The sequence below is a fragment of the Schistocerca piceifrons genome, chromosome 8 (genome assembly GCF_021461385.2).
Source record: "Schistocerca piceifrons isolate TAMUIC-IGC-003096 chromosome 8, iqSchPice1.1, whole genome shotgun sequence".
Classification (NCBI taxonomy): domain Eukaryota; kingdom Metazoa; phylum Arthropoda; class Insecta; order Orthoptera; family Acrididae; genus Schistocerca; species Schistocerca piceifrons.
This window is the reverse complement of record NC_060145.1, coordinates 172,726,146-172,753,500: the sequence shown is the minus strand read 5'-3', so window position 1 is coordinate 172,753,500 and position 27,355 is coordinate 172,726,146. Positions and strand designations below refer to the sequence as shown.

General features: G+C 42.5%; 1 protein-coding gene across 11 annotated transcripts in view; it reads right to left on the bottom strand.

Moving 5' to 3' along the window:
* LOC124711117 (RNA-binding protein 5-like) overlaps positions 1-27,355 on the bottom strand; it is a 126,562-nt gene that overhangs the window by 72,673 nt on the left and 26,534 nt on the right. For 6 of the 11 annotated variants that reach the window (XM_047240989.1, XM_047240990.1, XM_047240991.1 and 3 more), the window contains 2 exons: positions 16,281-16,781; positions 1,201-1,654 (listed from right to left, as the gene is read on the bottom strand). In XM_047240989.1, the coding sequence (XP_047096945.1) occupies positions 1,201-1,654; positions 16,281-16,768 (942 nt within the window). In that variant the 5' untranslated portion in view covers positions 16,769-16,781. Of the gene's footprint in view, positions 1-1,200; positions 1,655-16,280; positions 16,782-19,050; positions 19,173-27,355 lie in introns of all 11 variants that reach the window. The other 5 variants (XM_047240984.1, XM_047240985.1, XM_047240986.1 and 2 more) reach the window with 1 other exon arrangement.

Below are 27,355 nucleotides of genomic sequence, written 5' to 3'. Positions count from 1 at the left end.
CTTCTCTCGCACAATATTTGTGAACCACATGTGAAGGGTAACAGGCAGGTTCCATATTCCTAGATTTCCGGAAATCATTTGACACGGTGTCCCACTGCACACTAATAACAAAGGTACGAGCATACGAAGTAGGTTCTCAGATAAGAGAGTGGCCCAAACTTCTGAAGTAATGAAACTCAGTACATTGTCCTGACGGCAAATGTTCATCAGTGTGTGATATGATGACTTTTATTATCTATACACATACATGACCTGATGGACAGGGTGAACAGAAATCTGTTGATGCAGTGGTGTACTGAATGGTGTCGTCATTGAGTGAATGCAGGAATGAACAAGATGAATAGACAAAATTTCTAATTAGTGTGATGAGTATTGAACCAATTCTATGATGTCTGACTTCAGTAATAGTTGTTTGTTGTTCGACACAGTCATATTGATTAAATACATGTAACACTGCAAAATAATATGAAAAGGAACGAGCATGTAAGGACAGTAGTACGGAAGGCGAATTGTCGACTTCGGTTTACTGGGAGAATTTTAGGAAAATATGGTTCATCTGTTAAGGACACCTTGTATAGTGCACCATTGGGATCCTCATCAGATTGGATTAAAGGAGGGCATCAAAGCAATTTGGAGATGGGCTGGTAGATTTGTTACTGGTAGGTTTGATCAATACACAAGTATTACGGAGATGCTCAAATGGTAATTCCTGGAGTGAAGATGACCTCCTTTTCAAGAAACACTGTTGAGAAAATTTAGAGAATCAGCATATGCAGTTTCTGTGGATGATTCTACTACTGACAAGATACATTTCACCTAAGGACCATACAGATAAGAGAAATTAAGAGCCTACAAAGGCATATAGACAGTCGTTTTTCCCTCCCTCCATTTATGAGTGAACCAGGAAAGGAATTGGCTCCTGGTGGTACAAGGTACCATCCACCATGCACAATATGGTGGCTTGCACAGTATCTACGTAGATGTAGATGGAACACCAAAGAATTCACACACAAACTTTTGAATTACAAGTATGTCACTGAATTAAATTGCCTAGCAAGCAATCTTACCTTAAAATGTATATGTGAAACAAGTTCTAAAACAGTGAACAACAATAATAAAATTAACGGCATAAAACATCTCCTGTTACACTAATATTGCTGAAATAGCCACTAGATCACTGCAAATATTTTTTGTACTCACCTCATCACTACCTTCACCTCCCTCTTCACTCTCCTTGCGGGATGCGCCACATTTGAAGCACGCATCTCGTCTTTTGAAATTATTCGCACCACATTTCACACAGTGCCAGTCCTTTAATTGCACAGCACCTCTGTCTCCAAAACCAGGTGGGTCCTTCGGGATACTGTAGTACATTTCTGCTCGATACTGGTCTTGAAGAACTAATGTCCCACCCTTTCGTTGCATCCATTGGGTTGCTTCAGCTACTGTATTAAATTCAACAAAAGCAAATCCCCTTGACTGACCAGTGTCTTTCTTACGGATGAGACGGATGTCCCTTGGCATTAAATTGCACTGAAGGATGTCCTTCCGGATATCATTTTCAGTTATATGGTATGCCAGGCCCTTAATCATTACAGTGTTGTTGGGAGCTTGGTTTCGGTATGCGTCCGAATCACGACTGCTTCCACCTCCCCTGCAAACAGGCAGATTTACTTGTTATGTGCTGTAATTACTCAACACAAAATACACATAATATTCAACTATGCAAGTACCGCAGGAAGACACACCAATGTTGTTGTTGTTGTGGTCTTCAGTCCTAAGACTGGTTTGATGCAGCTCTCCATTCTACTCTATCCTGCGCAAGCTTCTTTATCTCCCAGTACCTACTGCAACCTACATCCTTCTGAATCTGCTTAGTGTATTCATCTCTTGGTCTCCCTCTATGATTTTTACCCTCCATGCTGCCCTCCAATACTAAACTGGTGATCCCTTGATGCCTCAGAACATGTCCTACCAACCGATCCCTTCTTCTGGTCAAGTTGTGCCACAAACTTCTCTTCTCCCCAATCCTATTCAATACTTCCTCATTAGTTATGTGATCTACCCATCTAATCTTCAGCATTCTTCTGTAGCACCACATTTCAAAAGCTTCTATTCTCTTCTTGACCAAATTATTTATCGTCCATGTTTCACTTCCATATATGGCTACACTCCATACAAATATTTTCAGAAATGACTTCCTGACACTTAAATCTATACTCGATGTTAACAAATTTCTCTTCTTCAGAAACGCTTTCCTTGCCATTGCCAGTCTACATTTTATATCCTCTTTACTTCGACCATTATCAGTTATTTTGCTCCCCAAATAGCAAAACTCCTTTACTACTTTAAGTGTCTCATTTCCTAATCTAATTCCCCTCAGCATCACCCGACTGAATTCGACTACATTCCATTATCCTTGTTTTGCTTTTGTTGATGTTCATCTTATATCCTCCTTTCAAGACACTGTCCATTCCATTCAACTGCTCTTCCACGTCCTTTGCTGTCTCTGACAGAGTTACAATGTCATCAGCGAATCTCAAAGTTTTTATTACTTCTCCATGGATTTTAATACCTACTCCAAACTTTTCTTTTGTTTCCTTTACTGCTTGCTCAATATACAGATTGAATAACATTGGGGAGAGGCTACAACCCTGTCTTACTCCCTTCCCAACCACTGCTTCCCTTTCATGTCACTCGACTCTTATAACTGCCATCTGGTTTCTGTACAAATTGTAAATAGCCTTTCGCTCCCTGTATTTTACCCCTGCCACCTTTAGAATTTGAAAGAGAGTATTCCAGTCAACATTGTCAAAAGCTTTCTCTAAGTCTACAAATGCTAGAAACGTAGATTTGCCTTTCCTTAATTTTTCTTCTAAGATAAGTCGTAAGGTCAGTATTGTCTCATGTGTTCCAGTATTTCTACAGAATCCAAACTGATCTTCCCCGAGGTCGGCTTCTACTAGTTTTTCCATTCGTCTGTAAAGAATTCGTGTTAGTATTTTGCAGCCGTGGCTTACTAAACTGATTGTTCGGTAATTTTCACATCTGTCAACACCTGCTTTCTTTGGGATTGGAATTATTATATTCTTCTTGAAGTTTGAGGGTATTTCGCCTGTTTCATACATCTTGCTCACCAGATGGTAGAGTTTTGTCAGGACTGGCTCTCCCAAGGCCGTCAGTAGTTCCAATGGAATGTTATCTACTCCGGGGACCTTGTTTCGACTCAGGTCTTTCAGTGCTGTGTCAAACTCTTCACGCAGTATTGTATCTCCCATTTCATCTTCACCTACATCCTCTTCCATTTCCATAATATTGTCCTCAAGTACATTGCCCTTGTATAGACCCTCTATATACTCCTTCCACCTTTCTGCTTTCCCTTCTTTGCTTAGAACTGGGTTTCCATCTGAGCTCTTGATGTTCATACAAGTGGTTCTCTTATCTCCAAAGGTCTCTCTAATTTTCCTGTAGGCAGTATCTATCTTACCCCTAGTGAGATAAGCCTCTACATCCTTACATTTGTCCTCTAGCCATCCCTGCTTAGCCATTTTGCACTTCCCGTCGATCTCATTTTTGAGACGTTTGTATTCCTTTTTGCCTGCTTCATTTACTGCATTTTTATATTTTCTCCTTTCATCAATTAAATTCAATATTTATTCTGTTACCCAAGGATTTCTATTAGCCCTCGTCTTTTTACCTACTTGATCGTCTGCTGCCTTCACTACTTCATCCCTCAAAGCTACCCATTCTTCTTCTACTGTATTTCTTTCCCCCATTCCTGTCAATTGTTCCCTTATGCTGTCTCTGAAACTCTGTACAACCTCTGTTTTAGTCAGTTTATCCAGGTCCCATCTCCTTAAATTCCCACCTTTTTGCAGTTTCTTCAGTTTTAATCTACAGTTCATGACCAATAGATTGTGGTCAGAGTCCACATCTGCCCCTGGAAATGTCTTACAATTTAAAACCCGGTTCCTAAATCTTTGTCTTACCATTATATAATCTATCTGATACCTTTTAGTATCTTCAGGGTTCTTATATGAATGTTAAATACTATACTTGCTTAACATAATGTCAAGCACGGCTCGTGGTTTCGATCCTGGGGAAGACTGGGACATTTAAGGATTGGAACTAACCTAGAACTTGGGCTACGCTACAGATCAGTCTGTCACAACCAAGATTTTTCACAAGGGGAGGGGGATGGGACAGTAATATCACACTCTAGTAAAATATTTATGCACTTTATCTTCTTTCCATTTAACAACAAACTCCTAAATAACATCAAAAGCTAACTCCTATATAAAATCTAGAGGCAGCTTATTTATCCCCCAACATTGTATTTCCTGACAGTTTACCACTACAAATTGTATTAGAGATATGTTTTGGAGAGATCTTTAGTGCCGTGTGTGTTAGCTTTGCTACATGCCAAATGTTTTTGGTATTTTCGTTTCTAAACTTTATTAAGCAATGTTTTGTGTGCTCTAACTGCAGCTTTTATGAGCTCATGTGACGAAGTGATGCTTCCATGATGATATGGATCATGTGCTGTGACTGGCTGACCTGAACGATCTGATCACTGCGGTGTTTACGAGGTCATGTGATGAAAGTGATGTTTCCATGATTTAATGGATCTTATGCTGTGACTGGCTGACGTGAGTGACCCAAGCAACCACCATGCCAATTTAAACAACAATTCCTACTCACCATTGTTCATTATTCTGTAAAAATTGTTTGTATACCTTTGCTTGGATTTACTCTGGGCCTTTATATATATATATATATATATATATATATATATATGACCACTGCTGAAGCCCAGGCTATCCGTGATCTGAAGGCTGACCGATCCATCGTCATTCTTCCGGCGGACAAGGGTTCCACAACTGTGGTACTTTATCGTCGGGAGTATGTGGCTGAGGGACTGCGTCAGCTTTCAGACAACACTACTTACAAAGTTTGCCAAGGCAATCCCATTCCTGATGTCCAGGCGGAGCTTCAAGGAATCCTCAGAACCTTAGGCCCCCTACAAAACCTTTCACCCGACTCCATCAACCTCCTGACCCCACCAACACCCCGCACCCCTACCTTCTACCTTCTTCCCAAAATTCACAAACCCAGTCATCCCGGCCGTCCCATTGTAGCTGGTTACCAAGCCCCCACCGAACGCATCTCTGCCTACGTAGATCAACACCTTCAACCCATTACATGCAGTCTCCCATCCTTCATCAAAGACACCAACCACTTTCTCAAACGCCTGGAATCCCTACCCAGTCTGTTACCCCCGGAAACCATCCTTGTAACCATTGATGCCACTTCCTTATACACAAATATTCCGCATGTCCAGGGCCTCGCTGCGATGGAGCACTTCCTTTCACGCCGATCACCTGCCGCCCTACCTAAAACCTCTTTCCTCATTACCTTAGCCAGCTTCATCCTGACCCACAACTTCTTCACTTTTGAAGGCCAGACATACCAACAATTAAAGGGAACAGCCATGGGTACCAGGATGGCCCCCTCGTATGCCAACCTATTCATGGGTCGCTTAGAGGAAGCCTTCCTGGTTACCCAGGCCTGCCAACCCGAAGTTTGGTACAGATTTATTGATGACATTTTCGTGATCTGGACTCACAGTGAAGAAGAACTCCAGAATTTCCTCTCCAACCTCAACTCCTTTGGTTCCATCAGATTCACCTGGTCCTACTCCAAATCCCATGCCACTTTCCTTGACGTTGACCTCCACCTGTCCAATGGCCAGTTTCACACGTCCGTCCACATTAAACCCACCAACAAGCAACAGTACCTCCATTATGACAGCTGCCACCCATTCCACATCAAACGGTCCCTTCCCTACAGCCTAGGTCTTCGTGGCAAACGAATCTGCTCCAGTCCGGAATCCTTGAACCATTACACCAACAACCTAAAAACAGCTTTTGCATCCCGTAACTACCCTCCCGACCTGGTACAGAAGCAAATAACCAGAGCCACATCCTCATCTCCTCAAACCCGGAACCTTCCACAGAAGAACCCCAAAAGTGCCCCACTTGTGACAGGATACTTTCCGGGACTGGATCAGATTCTGAATGTGGCTCTCCAGCAGGGATACGACTTCCTCAAATCCTGCCCTGAAATGAGATCCATCCTTCATGAAATCCTCCCCACTCCACCAAGAGTGTCTTTCCGCCGTCCACCTAACCTTCGCAACCTCTTAGTTCATCCCTATGAAATCCCCAAACCACCTTCCCCACCCTCTGGCTCCTACCCCTGTAACCGCCCCCGGTGTAAAACCTGTCCCATGCACCCTCCCACCACCACCTATTCCAGTCCTGTAACCCGGAAGGTGTACACGATCAAAGGCAGAGCCACGTGTGAAAGCACCCACGTGATTTACCAACTGACCTGCCTACACTGTGAAGCGTTCTATGTGGGAATGACCAGCAACAAACTGTCCATTCGCATGAATGGACACAGGCAGACAGTGTTTGTTGGTAATGAGGATCACCCTGTGGCTAAACATGCCTTGGTGCACGGCCAGCACATCTTGGCACAGTGTTACACCGTCCGGGTTATCTGGATACTTCCCACTAACACCAACCTGTCAGAACTCCGGAGATGGGAACTTGCCCTTCAGCATATCCTTTCTTCTCGCTATCCGCCAGGCCTCAATCTCCGCTAATTTCTAATTTCAATTTGCCGCCGCTCATACCTCACCTGTCTTTCAACTTCATCTTTGCCTCTGTACATCCGCCCCGACTGACATCTCTGCCCAAACTCTTTGCCTTTACAAATGTCTGCTTGTGTCTGTGTATGTGCGGATGGATATGTGTGTGTGTGTGTGCGAGTGTATACCTGTCCTTTTTTCCCCCTAAGGTAAGTCTTTCCGCTCCCGGGATTGGAATGACTCCTTACCCTCTCCCTTAAAACCCATATCCTTTTGTCTTTCCTTCTCCTTCCCTCTTTCCTGACGAGGCAACCATTGGTTGCGAAAGCTAGAATTTTGTGTGTATGTTTGTGTTTGTTTGTGTGTCTATCGACCTGCCAGCGCTTTTGTTTGGTAAGTTTCATCATCTTTCTTTTATATATATATATATATATATATATATATATATATATATATATATATATATATATATATATATATATATATATAAAAAAAAGGGAAAAAAATTATGTTTACATTGGGTCTGGATGCACTAAGTTCATGTTCATCCTAACCGCATGTTCCAAAATATTACCTTATAAATTGCACGCTGACCTCATATTGTGTTGTTTTCAAACTTATGGTATACTGCTGTTATCTGCAAGAGAGCAAAACTAACTAAACTCATGCATAATATACTCACAAAAAGAAACTTGCTAATAGAGCACATTACCAGCAGTCAGCAAGCCAGGAAACGAAAATAACGGGACATATTTTGCACACAGGGTATATTTTTCCTCCAATCATTTGTGAAACTCTTACTCGGTGGTGATACTTATTTTACCATACTGTAGTGCACTCTGATGAGAAATTTGCAAACTCATCCAAACGGTGGACAGAATAACCAATGGCAGAAAAAAAAAATAGACTAAAACACTATCAAAACAATAATACTGAATGTAGATTAATGACACAATAATGCCTTATGGAGACATACATAGACATAGATTTGATAGCTAAGTTTCAGCACCTTTGTTCATATTTCTTTTGATGTAAGCAGTGGAACATGAAAATTGTGTACAGGTTGATAGGACATCCTCAGATTGAAGCATAAGAGCCTTCAGGACGCCCACAAGAGATTTACTCTGTGGAAGCCTTGCCCCAAAAGCTCTGAGCTGAGTTTCATTTCAAGGTGCAGCCTTAAGACTAGCTTTTTTTTTTGTGTGTGTGTGTGGGGGGGGACATGATATATATCAACAGTTCCAAAAATGTTGATCGGCATTACGTAAATCCACATGAGAAATAAAAAAAATGTATTCTGATAATTTCAATTCTGTGTTATGTTACTGAGGAATTTATTTTAACATATACTTTGGGCAGTCACAAGGAGAAAGATTAGGACTACAGGCAGATGCCTATGATATGGTGACAAGTGTTATAATGAAGAGGGTTTGGTTTGGTTTGGTTTGTGGGATTAAAGGGACCAGACTGCAACGGTCATCGGTCCCTTGTTCCAAAACATAAAAACACCCACACATAGTAAAAAATGGATAATGGACACAACAGACGACACAGGACAAGAAAAACTCAGACAAAGAAAAGACAAAACGAATTAAAATCTCACAGAGTGTGACAGTGGTTGGCTGACCATAGAGACAAAAAAGGAAAAGCCAACCACTGAGAACACATTAAAAATTCAGACTAAAACCATAGGCCAAAGGCCAGACTCGACACAAAATATAGACAAACACTTAGATCATGTGATAAAAGCCCCCTGCCCAAATAAAACGCAAAACTAAGTCCGCCATGGCAGAGTCATCTGTTAAAAGGGCAGGGAGCGTATCAGGCAGCGCTAACGTCTGCCTCAGCACAGCTACAAGGCGACACTCCAACAAAATGTGGGCCACAGTGACATAGAGGGGGGTCCTCATGGCGCAATAAGTGGCCGTGCGTCAGCCAAGTGGGCCCAATGCGCAGCTGGCAGAGGACAACAGATTCCTTGCGAGAGACCCGCATGGATGACTGCCACACAGTCGTCGTCTCCTTGATAGGACGGAGTTTGTTTGGCACGGGCAGGTTGCGCCATTCTGTGTCCCATAAATAGAAAATTTTGTGGCGTAAGATTGCCCGCAAATCAGTCGCTGGGAGGCCAATCTCCAGAGATGGTTTACTGGTGGCTTCTTTCGCCAGGCGGTCAACATTTTCATTGCCAGGTATCCCAACATGGCCAGGGGTCCACATAAAGACCACAGATCGGCCTCAACGGGCAAGAGTATGCAGGGACTCCTGGACAGCCATCACCAGACGAGAGTGAGGGAAGCACTGGTCGATAGCTCGTTAATGGTCTCAGAGTTAGAGCATAACCAACACGACCAGCAGCCATCAAACCGTCAGTGTAAACAACGCCAGAGCCCTGATACGTGGCGAGGATGGAATAAAAATGGCGGCAGAAGGCCTCCGGAGGGACTGAGTCCTTCGGGCCCTGTGCCAAGTCGAGCCGAAGGCAAGGGCGGGGCACACACCACGGGGGTGTACGCAGAGGATAATGAAGAAGCAGCACCTCTTGGCACACCATTCCACTATGGAGGTTTTCTACAGTTATGCTACCCATACACATTCTTTATTCTCAGATGGATGTCTACCAATGTTTGTCCTTTGATAGCCAAGAACAGAACATCACATCACATCACATCACATCACATCACCACATTGGTCTTGTTTGGACACATTTGGTAATAATGTTGCCATAGGCCCCCATCTCCAAATTTACTGCACGCACCTGTCGGAAACACACAAATGCCACACCAATCCCTTGCCTAAATGTATAGTTGGATTGGAATCGCAGAACATTGCAGCAATGCTCTCAAACAGAAACTTTTTGATCCTCCCTTACAACTAGAGTATTTTGGTAGACAAATCTACACATAAAAGATATGAACTGAACTCAACAGAAATAAATTGGGGACAATATATACCACAAAGCAACTGATACTCATTAAAAGTCAACTGGTACACTCTAAAATTATCACATCACACACAGAAAAAATTAGACGCAAAAGAGGCAAAGGAATGAGTTATCTATGATTTTAGAAGTGGATAGGTCACAGTAGACTATTTTCAAGATGTGAATGAAATCAAACAACAAAATAAGGAATGTGTATAGCCACTCTGACTACGGTACATACTTTCTGAGAAAGCTTTTCACTCAGTTTCAAAAAAATATGTACAAACAGAACTTGAGAAACATGGCTTTGATTCAACATACGTTGGCATACTAAAAAACATATATATCATTAGTGTAAATTTTATTGGTCTAGATCCTCACAGTGAGAAATTTTGAACTAAAAAGAGGGGTAGGTAGCACATTATGTTTATGTATGAAAGAAAATGTAATTATAAAAAACTGAAGAGGGCATTAGACAATGAAAAATGGAACCCAGTTTACAATGCAACAAATGTGAATGACAATTGGAAAATTTCTATTAACTATTCAATAAAAATTTAAATGAAACATGACCTTTAGTAAAACAAGTAAACAAATCTATTAACACAAAGCTGAGAATTTCCCACCAGAAATCGTTAAACTGAGAGAGAATATGAAAGCCTGTTATATACTCTCAAGAGATACTGAATTACAATACTAACTAACAAAATAAAAACTGCTCAGGACAAAAAGAGACATTCCTTGACTAACCTCAAGAGATACTAAATTACAATACTAACAAAATAAAAACTGCTCAGGACAAAAAGAGACATTCCTTGACTAACCTTAAAGGTCATAAATGTGCCTTTCGAATAAGCAATTCAATCTGTGTTAGTTAATGAGCATGGAAAATACTGCATAAATAATGTGGGAAACAGCAATCTCACAAACGTATCAGCATAATGTTAAAAGAAAATGATAGTATAACAAATGATCCAAAAGAAAAGTGTGAGAAATTCACAGATGATTAATACAACTGGCATAAAGAACATGACTGGGTGCCCAACTTAAATGTTACAAAGACTAGCCAACCTCTTCTCATCCACGGCATTACTGAGAGGGACATTCCAGCAATCATTTCAAAACTTCTAGTTAAAATGTCTTTAGGCTGGGATGACATTTCACCTGCACTGCTAAAGGAATGTAGAGGAAAATTAGTAAAACCTCTGACACATCTAATTAATATCTCCCTCTGCCATGGAGAATTCCCTGATCTTTTGGAAATCACTGAAATCCTACCGGTGTATAAGAAGGGAATAAAAACTGGTACAGACTATAAGCCAATATCATTAACTTCAGAGCTTGGGAAATAATTAGAGAAGGTAATATTAAATCACTCTGAGGAATATTTCACCAAACAAAATCTATTTAACAATCTACAACATAGTTTTAGAAAAGGAAGATCTACTGTAACAGCAGTAGGAATTCTTATACAGTAACTAGTAAACAAGCTAGATGAAAGAAAAAGTAACAGGCACCTTCCTGCATATGAGTAAAGTTTCTGATCCTGTGAATCACAGAATTCTATAGCATAAATTAGAAGCATAATATGGGATGAGAGGGACAGCATTTTGAACTACTTACCTTCTATTTGAAAGACAGGAAACAGCGTGTCAAGCTAACTTATAAAAGAATAAACAGTTGACAACAACCAAATCAACCCACAAGATACTTCAATGTGCTGTGTCCCAAGTAAGTATATTTGGGCCTTTTCTGTTTTATGTGAACGTTAACAATTCAATTGAACCCCAAAACTGCAATGTTGTAAGGTAGGATGATGACATCTTTTTTCGGCTTGGCCAATATAAGCAAGATACTACAAACAGTAGTGAAATGAATTATAATTTTCTGTCTAGTTATCTTTCTGCAAATAAGCTACTTGTAAATAAATATAATACAGTGACAATGCAATTTATGCTCAGTTACAATCAGAACATAAATAGAACTCTATTTACACCTCCATTGGCCCTTTGCTACACAAACAAACACAAATTTTGATGGACACCTGTCATGGAAAAAACACATAGACCATACTTGTAAGAAAATCATTACCAACGCATGAAACTTCATGGACCATGATAGCCTGAGACAAATATACTCCGAAGTGATATCTCCGCATCTTCAGTACATTATTGAGTTATGGGGTGGGGCACCAGCTGTTTATACAGTCAGGCTCCTGAGAAAGGGGGGCAGTAAGAGTGGTAACTAAGGTAAACAGGAGAGGGCCTTTTAGAGAAATCTTCAGAAAATATAACATACTAACCATCCACTCTATTTACATCCTGTAGGTGATAATGAGTGTGAAACAAAATTCACAATATAATGTAGCAAACAGTAATGTACATAGGTATAATACAACGGGAAGGAAAACATTTCACAGGATCACAAGTAAAAAGAAGGCTGCAGAAATGTAGTCCACATACAATAAGATTCATCTGTTAGAAGACTTCAATCTGACCTCAAGACTGCTAATTTACACACTTCAAACAATAAACTTAAGCATTTATTAATAGAGAAAAGCTGATTTTCAGTGTAACATTTCAAGTTGTAATATTCCTTTGTAAAACAGTGTATACAGTGTAAGTTTTGTCTTTCAACACAAAAACTGCGACCAAAAAATGATAATTTCTGACCTTAACTGTAGTAGTTGTTGTTGTTGTTGTTGTTGTTGTTGTAGTTGTTGTGGTCTTCAGTCCTGAGACTGGTTTGATGCAGCTCTCCATGCTACTCTATCCTGTGCAAGCTTCTTCATCTCCCAGTACCTACTGCAACCTACATACTTCTGAATCTGCTTAGTGTATTCATCTCTTGGTCTCCCTCTACAATTTTTACCCTCCATGCTGCCCTCCAATACTAAATTGGTGATCCCTTGATGCCTCAGAACATGTCTTACCATCCGATCCCTTCTACTTGTCAAGTTGTGCCACAAACTCTTCTTCTCTCCAGTCCTATTCAATACTTCCTCATTAGTTATGTGATCTACCCATCTAATCTTCAGCATTCTTCTGTAGCACCACATTTCAAAGGCTTCTATTCTCTTCTTGTCCAAACTATTTATCGTCCATGTTTCACTTCCATACATGGCTACACTCCATACAAATACTTTCAGAAACGACTTCCTGACATTTAAATCTATACTCGATGTTAACAAATTTCTCTTCTTCAGAAATGCTTTCCTTGCCATTGCCAGTCTACATTTTATATCCTCTCTACTTCGACCATCATCAGTTACTTTGCTCCCCAAATAGCAAAACTCCTTTACTACTTTAAGTGTCTCATTTCCTAATCTAATTCCCTCAGCATCGCCCGACTGAATTTGACTACATTCCATTATCCTCGTCTTGCTTTTGTTGATGTTCATCTTATATCCTCCCTTCAAGACACTGTCCATTCCATTCAAGTGCTCTTCCAAGTCCTTTGCTGTCTCTGACAGAACTACAATGTCATCTGCGAACCTCAAAGTTTTTATTTCTTCTCCATGGATTTTAATACCTACTCCAAACTTTTGTTTCCTTTACTGCTTGCTCAATATACAGATTGAATAACATCGGGGAGAGGCTACAACCCTGTCTTACTCCCTTCCCAACCACTGCTTCCCTTTCATGTCCTTCGACTCTCATAACTGCCATCTGGTTTCTGTACAAATTGTAAATAGCCTTTCGCTCCCTGTATTTTACCCCTGCCACCTTCAGAATTTGAAAGAGATTATTCCAGTCAATATTGTCAAAACCTTTCTCCAAGTCTACAAATGCTAGAAACGTAGGTTTGCCTTTTCTTAATCTAGCTTCTAAGACAAGTCTTGTTCCTTCTGCCACCGAACTTTGCCAATTCCCACTATATCTAACTTTAACCTATCCATTTCCCTTTTTAAATTTTTTAATCTACCTGCCCGATTAAGGGATCTGACATTCCACGCTCCGATCCATAGAACACCAGTTTTCTTTCTCCTTATAACGACGTCCTCCTGAGTAGTCCCCGCCCGGAGATCCGAATGGGGGACTATTTTACCTCCAGAATATTTTACCCAAGAGGACGCCATCATCATTTATCCATACAGTAAAGCTGCATGCCCTCGGGAAAAATTACGGCCGTAGTTTCCCCTTGCTTTCAGCCGTTCGCAGCACCAGCACAGCAAGGCCGTTTTGGTTAATGTTACAAGGCCAGATCAGTCAATCATCCAGACTGTTGCCCCTGCAACTACTGAAAAAGCTGCTGCCCTTCTTCAGGAACCATACGTTTGACCTTAACTATTTATATCAATGTGTGGACTTATGTATGTTAACAAAACATTTGTACATGTGAACTAAAATCTTTGACAATATCTGAAACTATTTTCAGAAGTACCAGAGGAAGCATACAAATTGTTAAGCTGGTAAAGCAGAGAAGAAGTGCATTGTTAATGAAATGTGTATGAATCACCATTGTTTTGCTGATGACATGTATTGTTTGTCCCTAGTGAAAATAAACTTCAACAATGAAGGGACTAAGTTAATAGCAAGAGAAAGTAAGCCTGAACACAAGAAAACCGCAAAGTATAATGAGTGGATGAAAAAGACAATAGAACAAACTAAAAAGGAACCAGTTGATAAGTTTTTGTATTCAGGGCAATTAAGAACAACCTGATGGACAGTAAAAGAAATAAACAGAAGAGTAAAAATGGCATGGTATACTTTTAAGCTATTCAATAGGTTTTCAAAATTAAGCTCAAGTTTGTCTATAATGACTCCACAATAAAAAAGTATTACCAGTTTTAACATATGACTGTGAGAGATGAATTTTAATGCAAAAATAATTCAGTAACTGAAGGTTACTCAGCAAGCAATGGAGAGATGCATATTGGGAATTACCAGAAGAGACAGGAAAACAATCAAATGGATCATGGAATTCCTTCATACAAAAATTTTGAATGAAGAAGAAGGCACAATTTATTATGGCTGTAAACGAAAATTACATGTAAGTGGAGAGAAAACGTAATAGATGAGCCAAAGAACTTCTTTACTGGGACTCCATGAATACAGCTGAAGACCACAATGTGTGTGTGTGTGTGTGTGTGTGTGTGTGTGTGTATTACCCATCATCTATGATCTGCTCTACCTCCACTTTATTGCAAATGTAGCAACAACCATGACTAATGGTTGTGTAATCTTCTTTGCACAAAAACAGTAAAATACTATTAAGACTGCTTATCTTATTAAGAAAATTTGGCATGTAAGTTGCTAAGGCAGTCTGCTTCTAATCAACAAAGTCTTGTATTTCACTACAACTGAAGCATCAACCATTCCCCATTCAAAGGAAAATGAACAGAAATAATCTATTTTTGTCTTATCTTTAACATAATATTGTATTTTTCGACACAAATCTTATACAATTTTAAATGATAAGAGAGAGAAGTTTGAAAGCTTCACAAAGCTTTTATGTCACATAGTAAAAGTGTGCTAGCATTATAATAAAAGTAAAAATGAAACACGGAACTGGTACAACAGAAGGGCATGGCTATGGAAGAAAGATACTATAATCATCAAGTCTTATAGAACAAATTGGAGTATCTGACCCACAAAATTCTATTAAGATAGACGAGACTGGCAGCTATTTCAACTTTAGTATGTTCGACTGTGAGTGTGAAGAAGGGAAGAATAAAACCAGTTATAAAAGATGAGTAAAATATTATAGAATGGGGGAATATATACAGGACAAAAACAGCCAGTGGCCCACTGAAGTTGTCATGGGGCTGGAGGCATACCTTTCACATCGGATAAGGAGGCCATCTCAAGTCACTGTAAGAACTGGTAAGAAAGTTATGTATACAAAATGGTAGGAAGAAGCAAGATGAAACTTTTGGATTCTGGCTATGAGAAATCTACAAGTACAAATTAAAATGTTAGGGGATTACACCTCCCACCAAGCAGGGGCAGTTGGGAGCCTAGCCACATTTGTCCAGAGGCCAGCAAGCAGAGCAAATAGGACGCCTTGGAATGATTAATGGAAATTAATTGAATAACTTACCATAAACAAATTCTAAACTTCATTCATTTTGAAATGTGACCATGCTGAGGACCATCATCCCTTTAACATTAGTCTACAAATAGTAGGAATATCAAAGGATGTCCTTGCTGATTATTTGTCGCCCAACTGTCACCGACTCTATTTGAACATAAATTAATCCATGACCTCTTATCTTAGTATATTTTTCTAGGTTCAGAATATTCCACTGATGTATTCTTATGTCCCTACAAACAGAAATCGGTCTTGTTTTTGTCTAGAATTTGAGATCAGCAGACACTGGGCAATTCACTGGTTGTTTTCCATTCATTATTATTTTCTCTACAGTTTTCATATGATCAAAAGGAATTACATACAAATATTGTTTGTAAATTTCAAACACGTTAGAAAGTAATAATTGTTCTAGCAACTCAAAATATCTACTTAAGCCCTTAAAATAAAATCTGTTGTGCAGATATGTAGTTCTGCCATATTTTGAATTGCATTTATCAATTCACCTATCCTTGTCACCGTATGGATGATGCAGTCTTATCCATTATGATGAAAGAAAAATTAACACAACAACAAATTCAGTAACTATCATATGGATACTACATGTCAACGATTGGATCTAAAAACTGCAAACACATACAGAAACACTAAAACATTATGATAAACATTTACCTTCCATATCCATCACTGCTTCCACCTCCACCACGCCCACTATAGTAATCATCAAATGAATCCAGGCTTTCTGGGCTATGATCACGTCGATAACGTCCTTCTTCATCAAAATCTACCCCTCTGCGATCATACCGACTGCGTCGGTCACGGTCACCAGATGAACGTCGATCTCGGTAATCACGACGAGGAGGTGGTGGATCATCCCGATCATAACCTCCTCCTCCACCACCATAATAGTGGCGATCCCAATCACCACCACGGCGAGATGACTTGTAGTCAGGTGGGCTGCCTCGATGCTTTCCCCCACTCTTGTATCCATTCTCATCGGCATATCGTGATCGTCTGCGATCCCAGTCACGCTCTTCCTGACGTTTGTAGTCCTCATGATCAGAACCATCCCCATCCCCCCAATCCTCCTGCCACGCCTCACCATCATAGTCAGAGTTACGGTGTTTCGATCGACCACCACCGTACCCTGAACCGTCCATGCTGGCACGTGTCCTGCGGGCAGTACGCAAAAATTAACATATAAGACAACAATGCACATTATTCTCAAGGTGGTACGCAGGTAGTATGGTCACAGTGGTAACCCTTCAAATTTTCTTCTGCCTGTGTCAATTTTCACAATAGCACTATTATGCTTGAAGTCTCCTAAATTAATGTTCAGAAACTGAAATCTTTTTATGTGTATGAGATATAAAATCATAGTTAATTCCAAGAAGCAAGATATTTTAAAATATTTTTAAGAAAGAAAAAAAGTCTAACCTGAGTAACTTCAAATTAACAAATTTCATTTGAAAACAATTTCTCAAAATTAAGTTCTTTCACACCTACTTCTTCTGATAAAAGAGCCTGTATACTCCACTTCATAAACAGGTGTAAAATCAAACCATCACACATGCTACTTTACTTAATATTGCAGAGTTTTGTTCAGTTTATCCTTGTGATACTGATATTTCTTGTTTCAATAAATTACACATTTTAAGGTGCCTCAAATAGCTCAAACTTTCAACAATGCAACTAGCAAAACAAAAAATTCCAGCTAAGAGATCAATCTTAAAGCCTGACTCTTTTTCTTCGCAATTATTAAATAAACAAACCTGGACACCCAAATAACAGCTATTTTAAAACTGTGAAAATCTCTGCAAGTCTTTTGAGTGATCTAAGGTAGCTTTATTGTCATGCTTCAATGACTACCAGCAAAGCTTTATCCATGCAAAACGTGGCTCCATATTCAGGTTCCAAAATTTTTTTATGCTAGAAAAATTACATAATATGCAACTACAACAGCCACATATATATTGGGCTGCTGCAGTAGGTTACCTGTGTGTCTTTTGAGTCAATGTAGCCTGCAGACTGTTCTTTTTTAAAATCAAAAGATCTCATCATTAACGACTGTATGGCACTAGCCACAGAAAGTTTGCAGACTCTGTCTGCCATCTGTAGGTAACTACAGCATTTTGATCCCTCTTTTCTGCTTATAACTGTGTCTTGCAGTATGTTACTCTGCCCAAATAATAAAATAAAAATATTCTTTGCAACAATCTCCTAAATTCATTGAATAAAGTTTAGACAGATTAGCAGCATTTTATGAACTGAATCATCAATTGGTTGAAGATTACAAGTCAGCTTGGGGGTCCAAGCATGAACCTTAATTATGTCAATTTTTTACACAAATCCAACTCTTCAACATTTTCTGATTTGCTAACGATCTTCTTCAATTTCAAACAATCATTTTCAGATACCCTGTTGCAGGAGAGGCAGTGACTGAGATACAATTTAATCAATATGCATTACAGTTCTAAAATGTATGTATGTGCACATAGTAAAAGTGAATGTAACTGAATGTCAGGTCCATGATACTGGTGCAACTAGGCTCTGAGCTGCAGTGAACAGTGATAGGAATGACACACACATTTGTCCTGTAGATGGTGACACCTGTAGGACCTTACACGGCTCTTTTTTCTCTGTTTAACGGTCTGAGGAAAGAGTAAAACTGAAGGAATAAGAAGAAGTGAAGTTTTCATGTGATTTTTCCACATTCACCTTTATGTAAAATATTGAATTGAGGATACATACATACTATAAAGACATTCAGTTTATGCCATTTCGGAAGCATTTTTCATTAACATTTGCCTACATTACTTCAAACATAACAATTTATTCAATACCACCTACAGTCCTAGGAACACTTATGAAACCTTACATACGCCAAGCAGAATTCCTAGAAGTTGCCAAGGAATTATGATTGCACACTAGAACCACGCCATCATGTTCCTCAATATCCAGAATTTTTTTTAAAGAAAACCTTTCTGAAAGATTAAAAATGCATTCTGAACTGGGCTGCAAGCTCAGACAGAGAGTTGCTTTTGGAAGAAAATAATCCAAGTTTGAGTTTCAGTTTAGTGCCCAATTTCCGCATAAGAGCTGGCTAAGACCCCTTATTACAATGTTAACTATATAAAAATAAAAAAAAGTTACTTTCCAATTTAATCACAAATCCCTATCAACAAGAGCAACTGTAGAGAATAATTCAATGAAAAGGTTTCATCCTCCAAGGATGACGTTTAATGCATGCAGTGGCACATTTGTTAAGTACTAGTTACTGCAGTACCAACCGTAGTTACTATTAGACTTGGAAATAAAACCAGCCAACTAGTTGCTTTCAAGTATTGTCCATTTATTATATATTTACCTCTAGGATTGATTTTGAATGGTTATTTCCTTACCATTAGATGCCAATGGAATGCCGCAGTCTTTAAAATCATACCTTTTAGATCTCCACATCTTTCTGTGTGTATCCAAGAACTGAGAGGTTCACTTATTTGTCTCTCTCTCTCTCTCTCTCTCACTCCAACTTGATGCCTAAATTGCAGCAGTGCTGGCGTCAGACTGGAGACACACAAGACAGTGAAGCGTATAAATGGACAACACTTAAAAGTAAATAATGGACAAAGTTTTGTTTTTAAGCCTAATAACATTTAGATTCAATTTGGAACATAATGAGTAAATGTTTGCACAATGAGGTATAGGCAAACACTATGCATAGGTCACTGTAAAATTTATGTTTCCTTTCTCCCTGTGAGGTGAAAGTCTGTGACCTAAGAAAATAACAACTTCTTTAACATCGTATTTATATTATTTTATCATATTACTATGCCATCAGATACAAGCAATATAAATTCATAACATTAATGCTGAAGAGTAGGTGTAACAATCACAATTACTTGAATTACATAGCAGATATCTCACAGGATACCATACTAATGTAATCTGGTACTTGTGAAAGTTGTGGCACTATGAAGAAATCACCACAAGCATTAAATTTATGCCACATACAAGTAGAGGAATTAACTACCACTCAAAAATCAAGACATTGAATAGCAGAGACAGATATTTACAAAATGCAGATTTGCAGTTGAACTTCTTGATAAAGTTCTTTGCCAGAATGTGCTCTCTCTCTCTCTGAATTTAACAATTCGCAAGTACTTATGGAAACAGGACACTTGTGTTCCACGTGCTTATAACACAAACACGTTAAAACAGCATAGTGACTAGCAATGGACAGGCCATAGTACAAAGAACATTTGAAATTATGTAGGTAATATGGCTCTTTTTGGAACATGATGCCTAAGACGTGGAAGAAAGAGCATGACTCTGGCTTCACTAACTCCCTCATATAACTGTTAACGAGTGTCCCTTTTTCTCAAATTAAGAATAAAACAATGGAAAATCCAGGATGGAGGGCAGCCAGAGACAGTGGTCATGCATGTGGTAGTTTTTTTGTGTGTGTGTGTGTGTGTGTGTGTGTGTGTGTGTGTGTGTGTGTGTGTGTGTGCGCGCGTGTGTTTTGTTTACTGTAGAAGAAGGCCTTTTGGCTGAAAGCTCACTTGTTTAGTGGTCTTTCAGTTGTACCTGTCTGCAACTCAATATCTGCACATACAGTAAATTGTCAATTTAAGAATACACATTTATACTTCACATTGTCATTGACCTCTCACTCATTTAATATGATGTTTTAAAAATGTTACTAAATATTAAATTAAGAGAGGCACACCTGTAACTATAAACTGTAAGCAACCCACATGCAATTTATTCAGATAAAACCCTCATTGTGGATTGAGGGCTCCATGCATCAACTAACATGCATTAGGAGCACAACGGCAAACATGTGACATAAGTGTTGGGTTTGTACTGGTGTAAGAGAGATGATATAACGTCTGGGTTACTATATTATACTGACATGATCACTTTTATTTTCATAGACTACACAATTTAAAAGGGTTTGGGTCATGCCATCATTGAAAATCTGATAGATACAAAAGAAATAAATAAGGATTTTTTGTACACAAAGTATATAATTTTACTTATGTATAAAAATACAAATTACAGTAGTGCTACATTAAAGTAGTGCTGGTGCAATACTCCAGTCACCTTAAAATAAATATCATGGCATTAGCCACACCACACAAAAATAATGAAATTTAGTTTGTGCTATAGTGAGAATGGAACCATGTTAACAAAAGCTGTAATATTATACAATTAGAAAGCATAACATTTAAATTATCTTCAGCTTCCACTGAATAAATAATATACTTTAATTTAAAAAAAATTGGAGATTATAAAAGATTTAATATAAAAACAAATAATTAGGGTATTAAAATAATGACATTAAAATGGAATGTTGGTCATTGGCATCATTATTATCTTTTGGTTCTTTGCTTACACTGGATGCTGACACGGGTCTTGCGCTCATACATGATGGGGCTTGCAGTCAATTCTCACATCCTACGGGACACGGTCTGCCGGACTTCCTATACTGTTACATCAATACTTCTCAGAATATGTTAAAACGTCAGTTTAAACCAAAATCATTTAATTCATTTAGCATGAGTTGTGGCCCCCTATTACCATGAATAAAGATTTTCATTTCTTTTTAGTTCATTTTGAAACCTCTGAAGACTTATTGGTCTAGCAATACAGCAAGTGCAGTCAGCTATGTCAGAGTTAAAGCTTAACTGTCCCCTAGAATGTGGACATTGAGTACATTGTGGACATACAGTGCATATTGCCACAATCATAATATAAACTCCACAAGTGGCTTTGAGATGGAAACAGTACCAATTCAACACACCACTCAACCTGACCCACTCACATTTCCTTAAAATTTGGTAAAAGATGGAAATCTATCAATTTGCAAAGGTATATGGGAATTGTGAAGAAATTTACAGGTCTACAAAGTTCGAACTTTTTGGAAATTTAAACGCATCTGTTGCTATGTGAATGATTATAATTCTGGTTTTAATACATATACAGCAATGAAACTTGTATCATTCAAAAGCTACTGATACGCAACATCAGGTTTCTAAGGATTTTGACATGAAAGGTCACTGACCTTCAGCTTTTACCTTGAATATCTCAGAAAACCCGACCTTCAATTTTTTTGAATGAAACGTATTGTACTGCTCCAGTATGTTACTATAAACATGGTAAATACCAAGATGGCAGACCGAAGGAGTCATGTCCAAAAATTTATTTCATCAGCAGTACAATAACAAAATACAGTAAGTGGCTGTGTGTTCAGTTTTTTCCTGAACAGCAGCCAATACCAGTCACTATGATTCTGACCAAATATTACATCTATTATTACCTATTATTATTATTATTATTATTATTATTATTATTGATTATTACATTTATTGCTGTGAACAGCCAGAGAGACATTTATTTCAACCTATCATTAGCTTGTTTCATGGGTGTGGCTGGTTTACTCAAACTGCAGTGTTAAAAAGAGACTTCAGCAAGAGAGAAAGTACCCAAAGCAAAAACTGAAAAAATGCTGGCTCATCACTGGCACATACTGACAGGGCACAACTGGAAAAGGAAGTGAATGAAAAAAGGTGGAGGCCAAGAAATCATTGCCTGGCTGGAACTAAAGTTTCACAATTCAGACAACATGTGTGGTGAAATATAAATTTTGCTTTTACTTCCATAAAGCATGAATATAAGGACAAACAAGAAAAATTACATGCTATGGAGAGCAACACGGTAAGCAGCAGAACATGATACATTAGTGACATCAAGTCCAAAACCAGGTAAAACATTGTGTGAGAGAACCGTTACAATGCGTGCAAGATTTCTACTGTGATCAAAATGCAAGCTGGGTGATGACAGGAAGAAAATACAATGTATCAGTGAAAGAAACTGGAATTAGAGCATATACGCTGAAGCAACTAGTGTTGCACAGTTTTAAGGAAGTTTATACATATTTCAAAGATACATGCCGAGAAATAAACATTGAATTCTCAATATTTTGTAAGTTGCAATCAAAGCCCTCTCTTTGTGTGTGTGTGTGTGTGTGTTCCAAATGCCCAAGAGTATTAAAACTGACTGACTGGTATGAACAGTACTGGCAAAACTGCTTACAAGTGTTTCTTAACTACAGGCATAGTATTTATAGAGACCACAACAAACTCAACAAAAGATAATTTCATTGAGGTGTTTGCACCAAGTTTACAAGCGCTCGTACAACACCAACAGCACCTACAACACTCATTATCACCCTGCAGCAGTCACTGTTCTTTAAAATCAATAAACAAAAACTCAAAGAGTAAATGAATATTTTGTTATTTGTGATTTTATAGAGAATTACTCTTTTACCATTCAGGGTGAAGTACTGGGAATGCACTGCAATATACCACAACTCACAATTCTCCCATCTGAAGCTTACTAAAGGGATGCAAATACTAATGAAATACATCTTGTGTCGTATGTAGAAATATCTGGCTGCTTTCGACACGTGTATTCTTCCCAGCATAGTTTCACCATTTTCTTAAAATGCCACTTTCCAAGTCCAAAGCACATTTATTATATTACAGATGGACGAGATTTTAATGTTACAGCAAAATGTTATTTTTTGCTACAGCACATGATAAAGTAATCTTGTGATAGGGTTTTGGAGACTGTAAAGAGATTAACCACATCTGCTAGCCTCAAGTGACCTCACGAAAACCATATTTTGACACTATGACAGTTGTTTCAGTGGTGCAAAGAAAATATTCATTCATGTGCTTCCCACTGTAGATCGGCTTCCCGTCATGGTAAAGAAAAATTGTCAACCTGAAACAATGTTTCAAGAATACCAGGACATTGCCAGGTACCCAGGTGCTTCACTGTTTAATACCTATTAACAAAGGTATACTGGACAGGGGTGGAGATGGGGAGGAGGAGGGGGTGGGGGAGGAGAGGTCGAGGAAGGAGGAGGAGAGGGGGCGAGAAGGGGACGGGGTACGAGGAGGAGAGGGGGGCGAGAAGGGGACGGGGTACGAGGAGGAGAGGGGGGCGAGAAGGGGACGGGGTACGAGGAGGAGAGGGGGGCGAGAAGGGGACGGGGTACGAGGAGGAGAGGAAGCGAGAAGGGGACGGGGTACGAGGAGGAGAGGGGGCGAGGAGGAGAGGGGGCGAGGAGGAGAGGGGGCGAGGAGGAGAGGGGGCGAGGAGGAGAGGGGGCGAGGAGGAGAGGGGGCGAGGAGGAGAGGGGGCGAGGAGGAGAGGGGGCGAGGAGGAGAGGGGGCGAGGAGGAGAGGGGGCGAGGAGGAGAGGGGCCGAGGAGGAGAGGGGGCGAGGAGGAGAGGGGGGCGAGGAGGAGAGGGGCCGAGGGACGACGGGGGGGGGGAGTGGGACGACGGGGGGGGAGAGGGACGACGGGGGGGGAGAGGGACGACGGGGGGGAGAGGGACGACGGGGGGGAGAGGGACGACGGGGGGGAGAGGGACGACGGGGGGGAGAGGGACGACGGGGGGGAGAGGGACGACGGGGGGGAGAGGGACGACGGGGGGGAGAGGGACGACGGGGGGGAGAGGGACGACGGGGGGGAGAGGGACGACGGGGGGGGAGAGGGACGACGGGGGGAGAGGGACGACGGGGGGGAGAGGGACGACGGGGGGAGAGGGACGACGGGGGGAGAGGGACGACGGGGGGAGAGGGACGACGGGGGGAGAGGGACGACGGGGGGAGAGGGACGACGGGGGGAGAGGGACGACGGGGGGAGAGGGACGACGGCGGGAGAGGGGAAAGGGGGAGAGAGAGAGAGAGAGAAGGGGAGGGGAAAGGGGGAGAGAGAGAGAAGGGGAGGGGAAAGGGGGGGAGAGAGACAGAGAGAGAGATGGGGAGGGGAAAGGGGGGGAGAGAGACAGAGAGAGAGATGGGGAGGGGAAAGGGGGGGAGAGAGAGAGAGAGAGATGGGGAGGGGAAAGGGGGAGAGAGAGAGAGAGAGAGAGAGAGAGAGAGAGAGAGAGAGATGGGGAGGGAAAGGGGGAGAGAGAGAGAGAGAGAGAGAGAGAGAGAGAGATGGAGAGGGGAAAGGGGGAGAGAGAGAGAGAGAGATGGGGAGGGGAAAGGGAGAGAGAGAGAGAGAGAGAGAGAGAGAGAGAGAGAGAGAGAGAGAGACGGGGAGGTTAAAGGGGAGAAGGGGAGAGAGAGGGGAGGGTAAAGGGGGAGAGAGACGGGGAGGGTAAAGGGGAGAGAGGGGGAGAGAGACGGGGAGGGTAAAGGGGGAGAGGGGGACAGAGACGGGGAGAGGGGGAGAGAGACGGGGAGAGGGGGACAGAGACGGGGAGAGGGGGACAGAGAGGGGGAGAGGGGGACAGAGACCGGGAGAGAGACGGGGGAGAGAGACGGGGAGAGGGGGAGAGAGAGGGGGAGAGGGGGAGAGAGACCGGGAGAGAGACGGGGAGAGGGGGGGAGAGGGGGGAGAGGGGGAGAGAGACGGGGAGTGGGGGGGAGAGAGACGGGAGAGGGGGGGAGAGAGACGGGGGGAGGGGGGGAGAAAGGGGGAGAGAGACGTGGAGAGGGGGGAGAGGGGGGGAGAAAGGGGGAGAGAGACGGGGAGAGGGGGGAGAAAGGGGGAGAGAGACGGGGAGAGGGGGGAGAAAGGGGGAGAGAGACGGGGAGAGGGGGGAGAAAGGGGGAGAGAGACGGGGAGAGGGGGGAGAAAGGGGGAGAGAGACGGGGAGAGGGGGAGAGAAAGGGGGAGAGAGACGGGGAGAGGGGGAGAGAGACTGGGAGAGGGGAGAGAGACGGGGATAGGGGGAGAGAAAGGGGGAGAGAGACGGGGAGAGGGGGAGAGAAAGGGGGAGAGAGACGGGGAGAGGGGGAGAGAAAGGGGGAGAGGGGGAGAGACGGGGAGAGGGGGAGAGAAAGGGGGAGAGGGGGAGAGGGGGAGAGAGACGGGGAGAGGGGGGAGAGAGACGGGGAGAGGGGGAGAGAGACGGGGAGAGGGGGAGAGAGACGGGGAGAGGGGGAGAGGGGGGAGAGAGACGGGGAGAGGGGGAGAGAGACGGGGAGAGGGGGAGAGAGACGGGGAGAGAGACGGGGAGAGGGGGAGAGAGACGGGGAGAGAGACGGGGAGAGGGGGAGAGAGACGGGGAGAGAGACGGGGAGAGACGGGGAGAGGGGGAGAGACGGGGAGAGGGGGAGAGACGGGGAGAGGGGGAGAGAGGGGGAGAGAGAGGGGGAGAGGGGGAGAGAGACGGGGGAGAGACGGGGAGAGGGGGAGAGAGACGGGGAGAGGGGGAGAGAGACGGGGAGAGGGGGAGAGAGAGGGGGAGAGAGAGGGGGAGAGAGACGGGGAGAGGGGGAGAGAGACGGGGAGATGGGTAGAGAGAGATGGGGGAGAGAGAGATGGGGAGAGAGAGATGGGGAGAGAGAGATGGGGAGAGAGAGATGGGGAGAGAGAGATGGGGAGAGAGAGATGGGGAGAGAGAGAGAGAGAGAGAGATGGGGAGAGGAGAGATAGAGAGAGAGAGAGATGGGGAGAGAGAGAGAGAGAGAGAGAGAGAGAGAGATGGGGAGAGAGAGAGAGAGAGAGAGAGATATGGGGAGAGGGAGATGTGGAGAGAGAGAGAGAGAGAGAGATATGGGGAGAGGGAGATGGGGAGAGAGAGAGAGAGAGATATGGGGAGAGGGAGATGGGGAAAGGGAGAGAGAGAGAGATGGGGAGAGAGAGAGAGAGAGAGAGAGAGAGAGAGAGAGAGAGAGAGAGAGATGGGGAGAGAGAGAGAGAGAGATGGGGAGAGAGAGAGAGAGAGAGAGAGAGAGAGAGATGGGGAGAGAGAGAGAGAGAGAGATGGGAGAGAGAGAGATGGGGAGAGAGAGATGGGGAGAGAGAGATGGGGAGGGAGAGATGGGGAGGGAGAGAGAGAGAGAGATGGGGGGAGAGAGAGAGAGAGAGAGAGAGAGAGAGAGAGAGAGAGAGAGAGAGAGAGAGAGACATGGGGAGAGAGAGAGGGAGGGAGGGAGATGGGGAGAGAGAGGGGGAGGGAGGGAGATGGGGAGAGAGAGGGGGAGGGAGGGAGATGGGGAGAGAGAGGGGGAGGGAGGGAGATGGGGAGAGAGAGGGGGAGGGAGGGAGATGGGAGAGAGAGAGGGAGGGAGATGGGTAGAGAGGGAGGGAGGGAGATGGGTAGAGAGGGAGGGAGGGAGATGGGTAGTGAGGGAGGGGATGGGTAGAGAGGGAGGGGATGGAGAGAGGGAGGGGAGGGGAGAGGGAGATGGGGAGAGAGGGGGAGAGAGATGGGGAAAGGGGGAGAGAGGGGGAGAGAGATGGGGAAAGGGGGAGAGAGGGAGAGAGAGAGATGGGGAAAGGGGGAGAGAGAGAGATGGGGAAAGGGGGAGAGAGGGAGATGGGGAAAGGGGAGAGAGGGGAGAGAGAGAGATGGGGAAAGGGGGAGAGAGGGAGAGAGAGAGAGATGGGGAAAGGGGGAGAGAGGGAGAGAGAGAGAGGGGATGGGGAAAGGGGGAGAGAGGGAGATGGGAAAGGGGGAGAGAGGGAGAGAGAGAGATGGGGAAAGGGGGAGAGAGGGAGAGAGAGAGATGGGGAAAGGGGGAGAGAGGGAGAGAGAGAGATGGGGAAAGGGGGAGAGAGGGGGAGAGAGAGATGGGGAAAGGGGGAGAGAGGGATGGGAAGGGGGAGAGAGGGAGGAGAGAGGGTAGGGAGATATGGAGAAAGGGGGAGAGAGAGATGGGGAAAGGGGGGGAGAGAGGGAGGGGAGAGATGGGGAAGAGGGGGGAGGGAG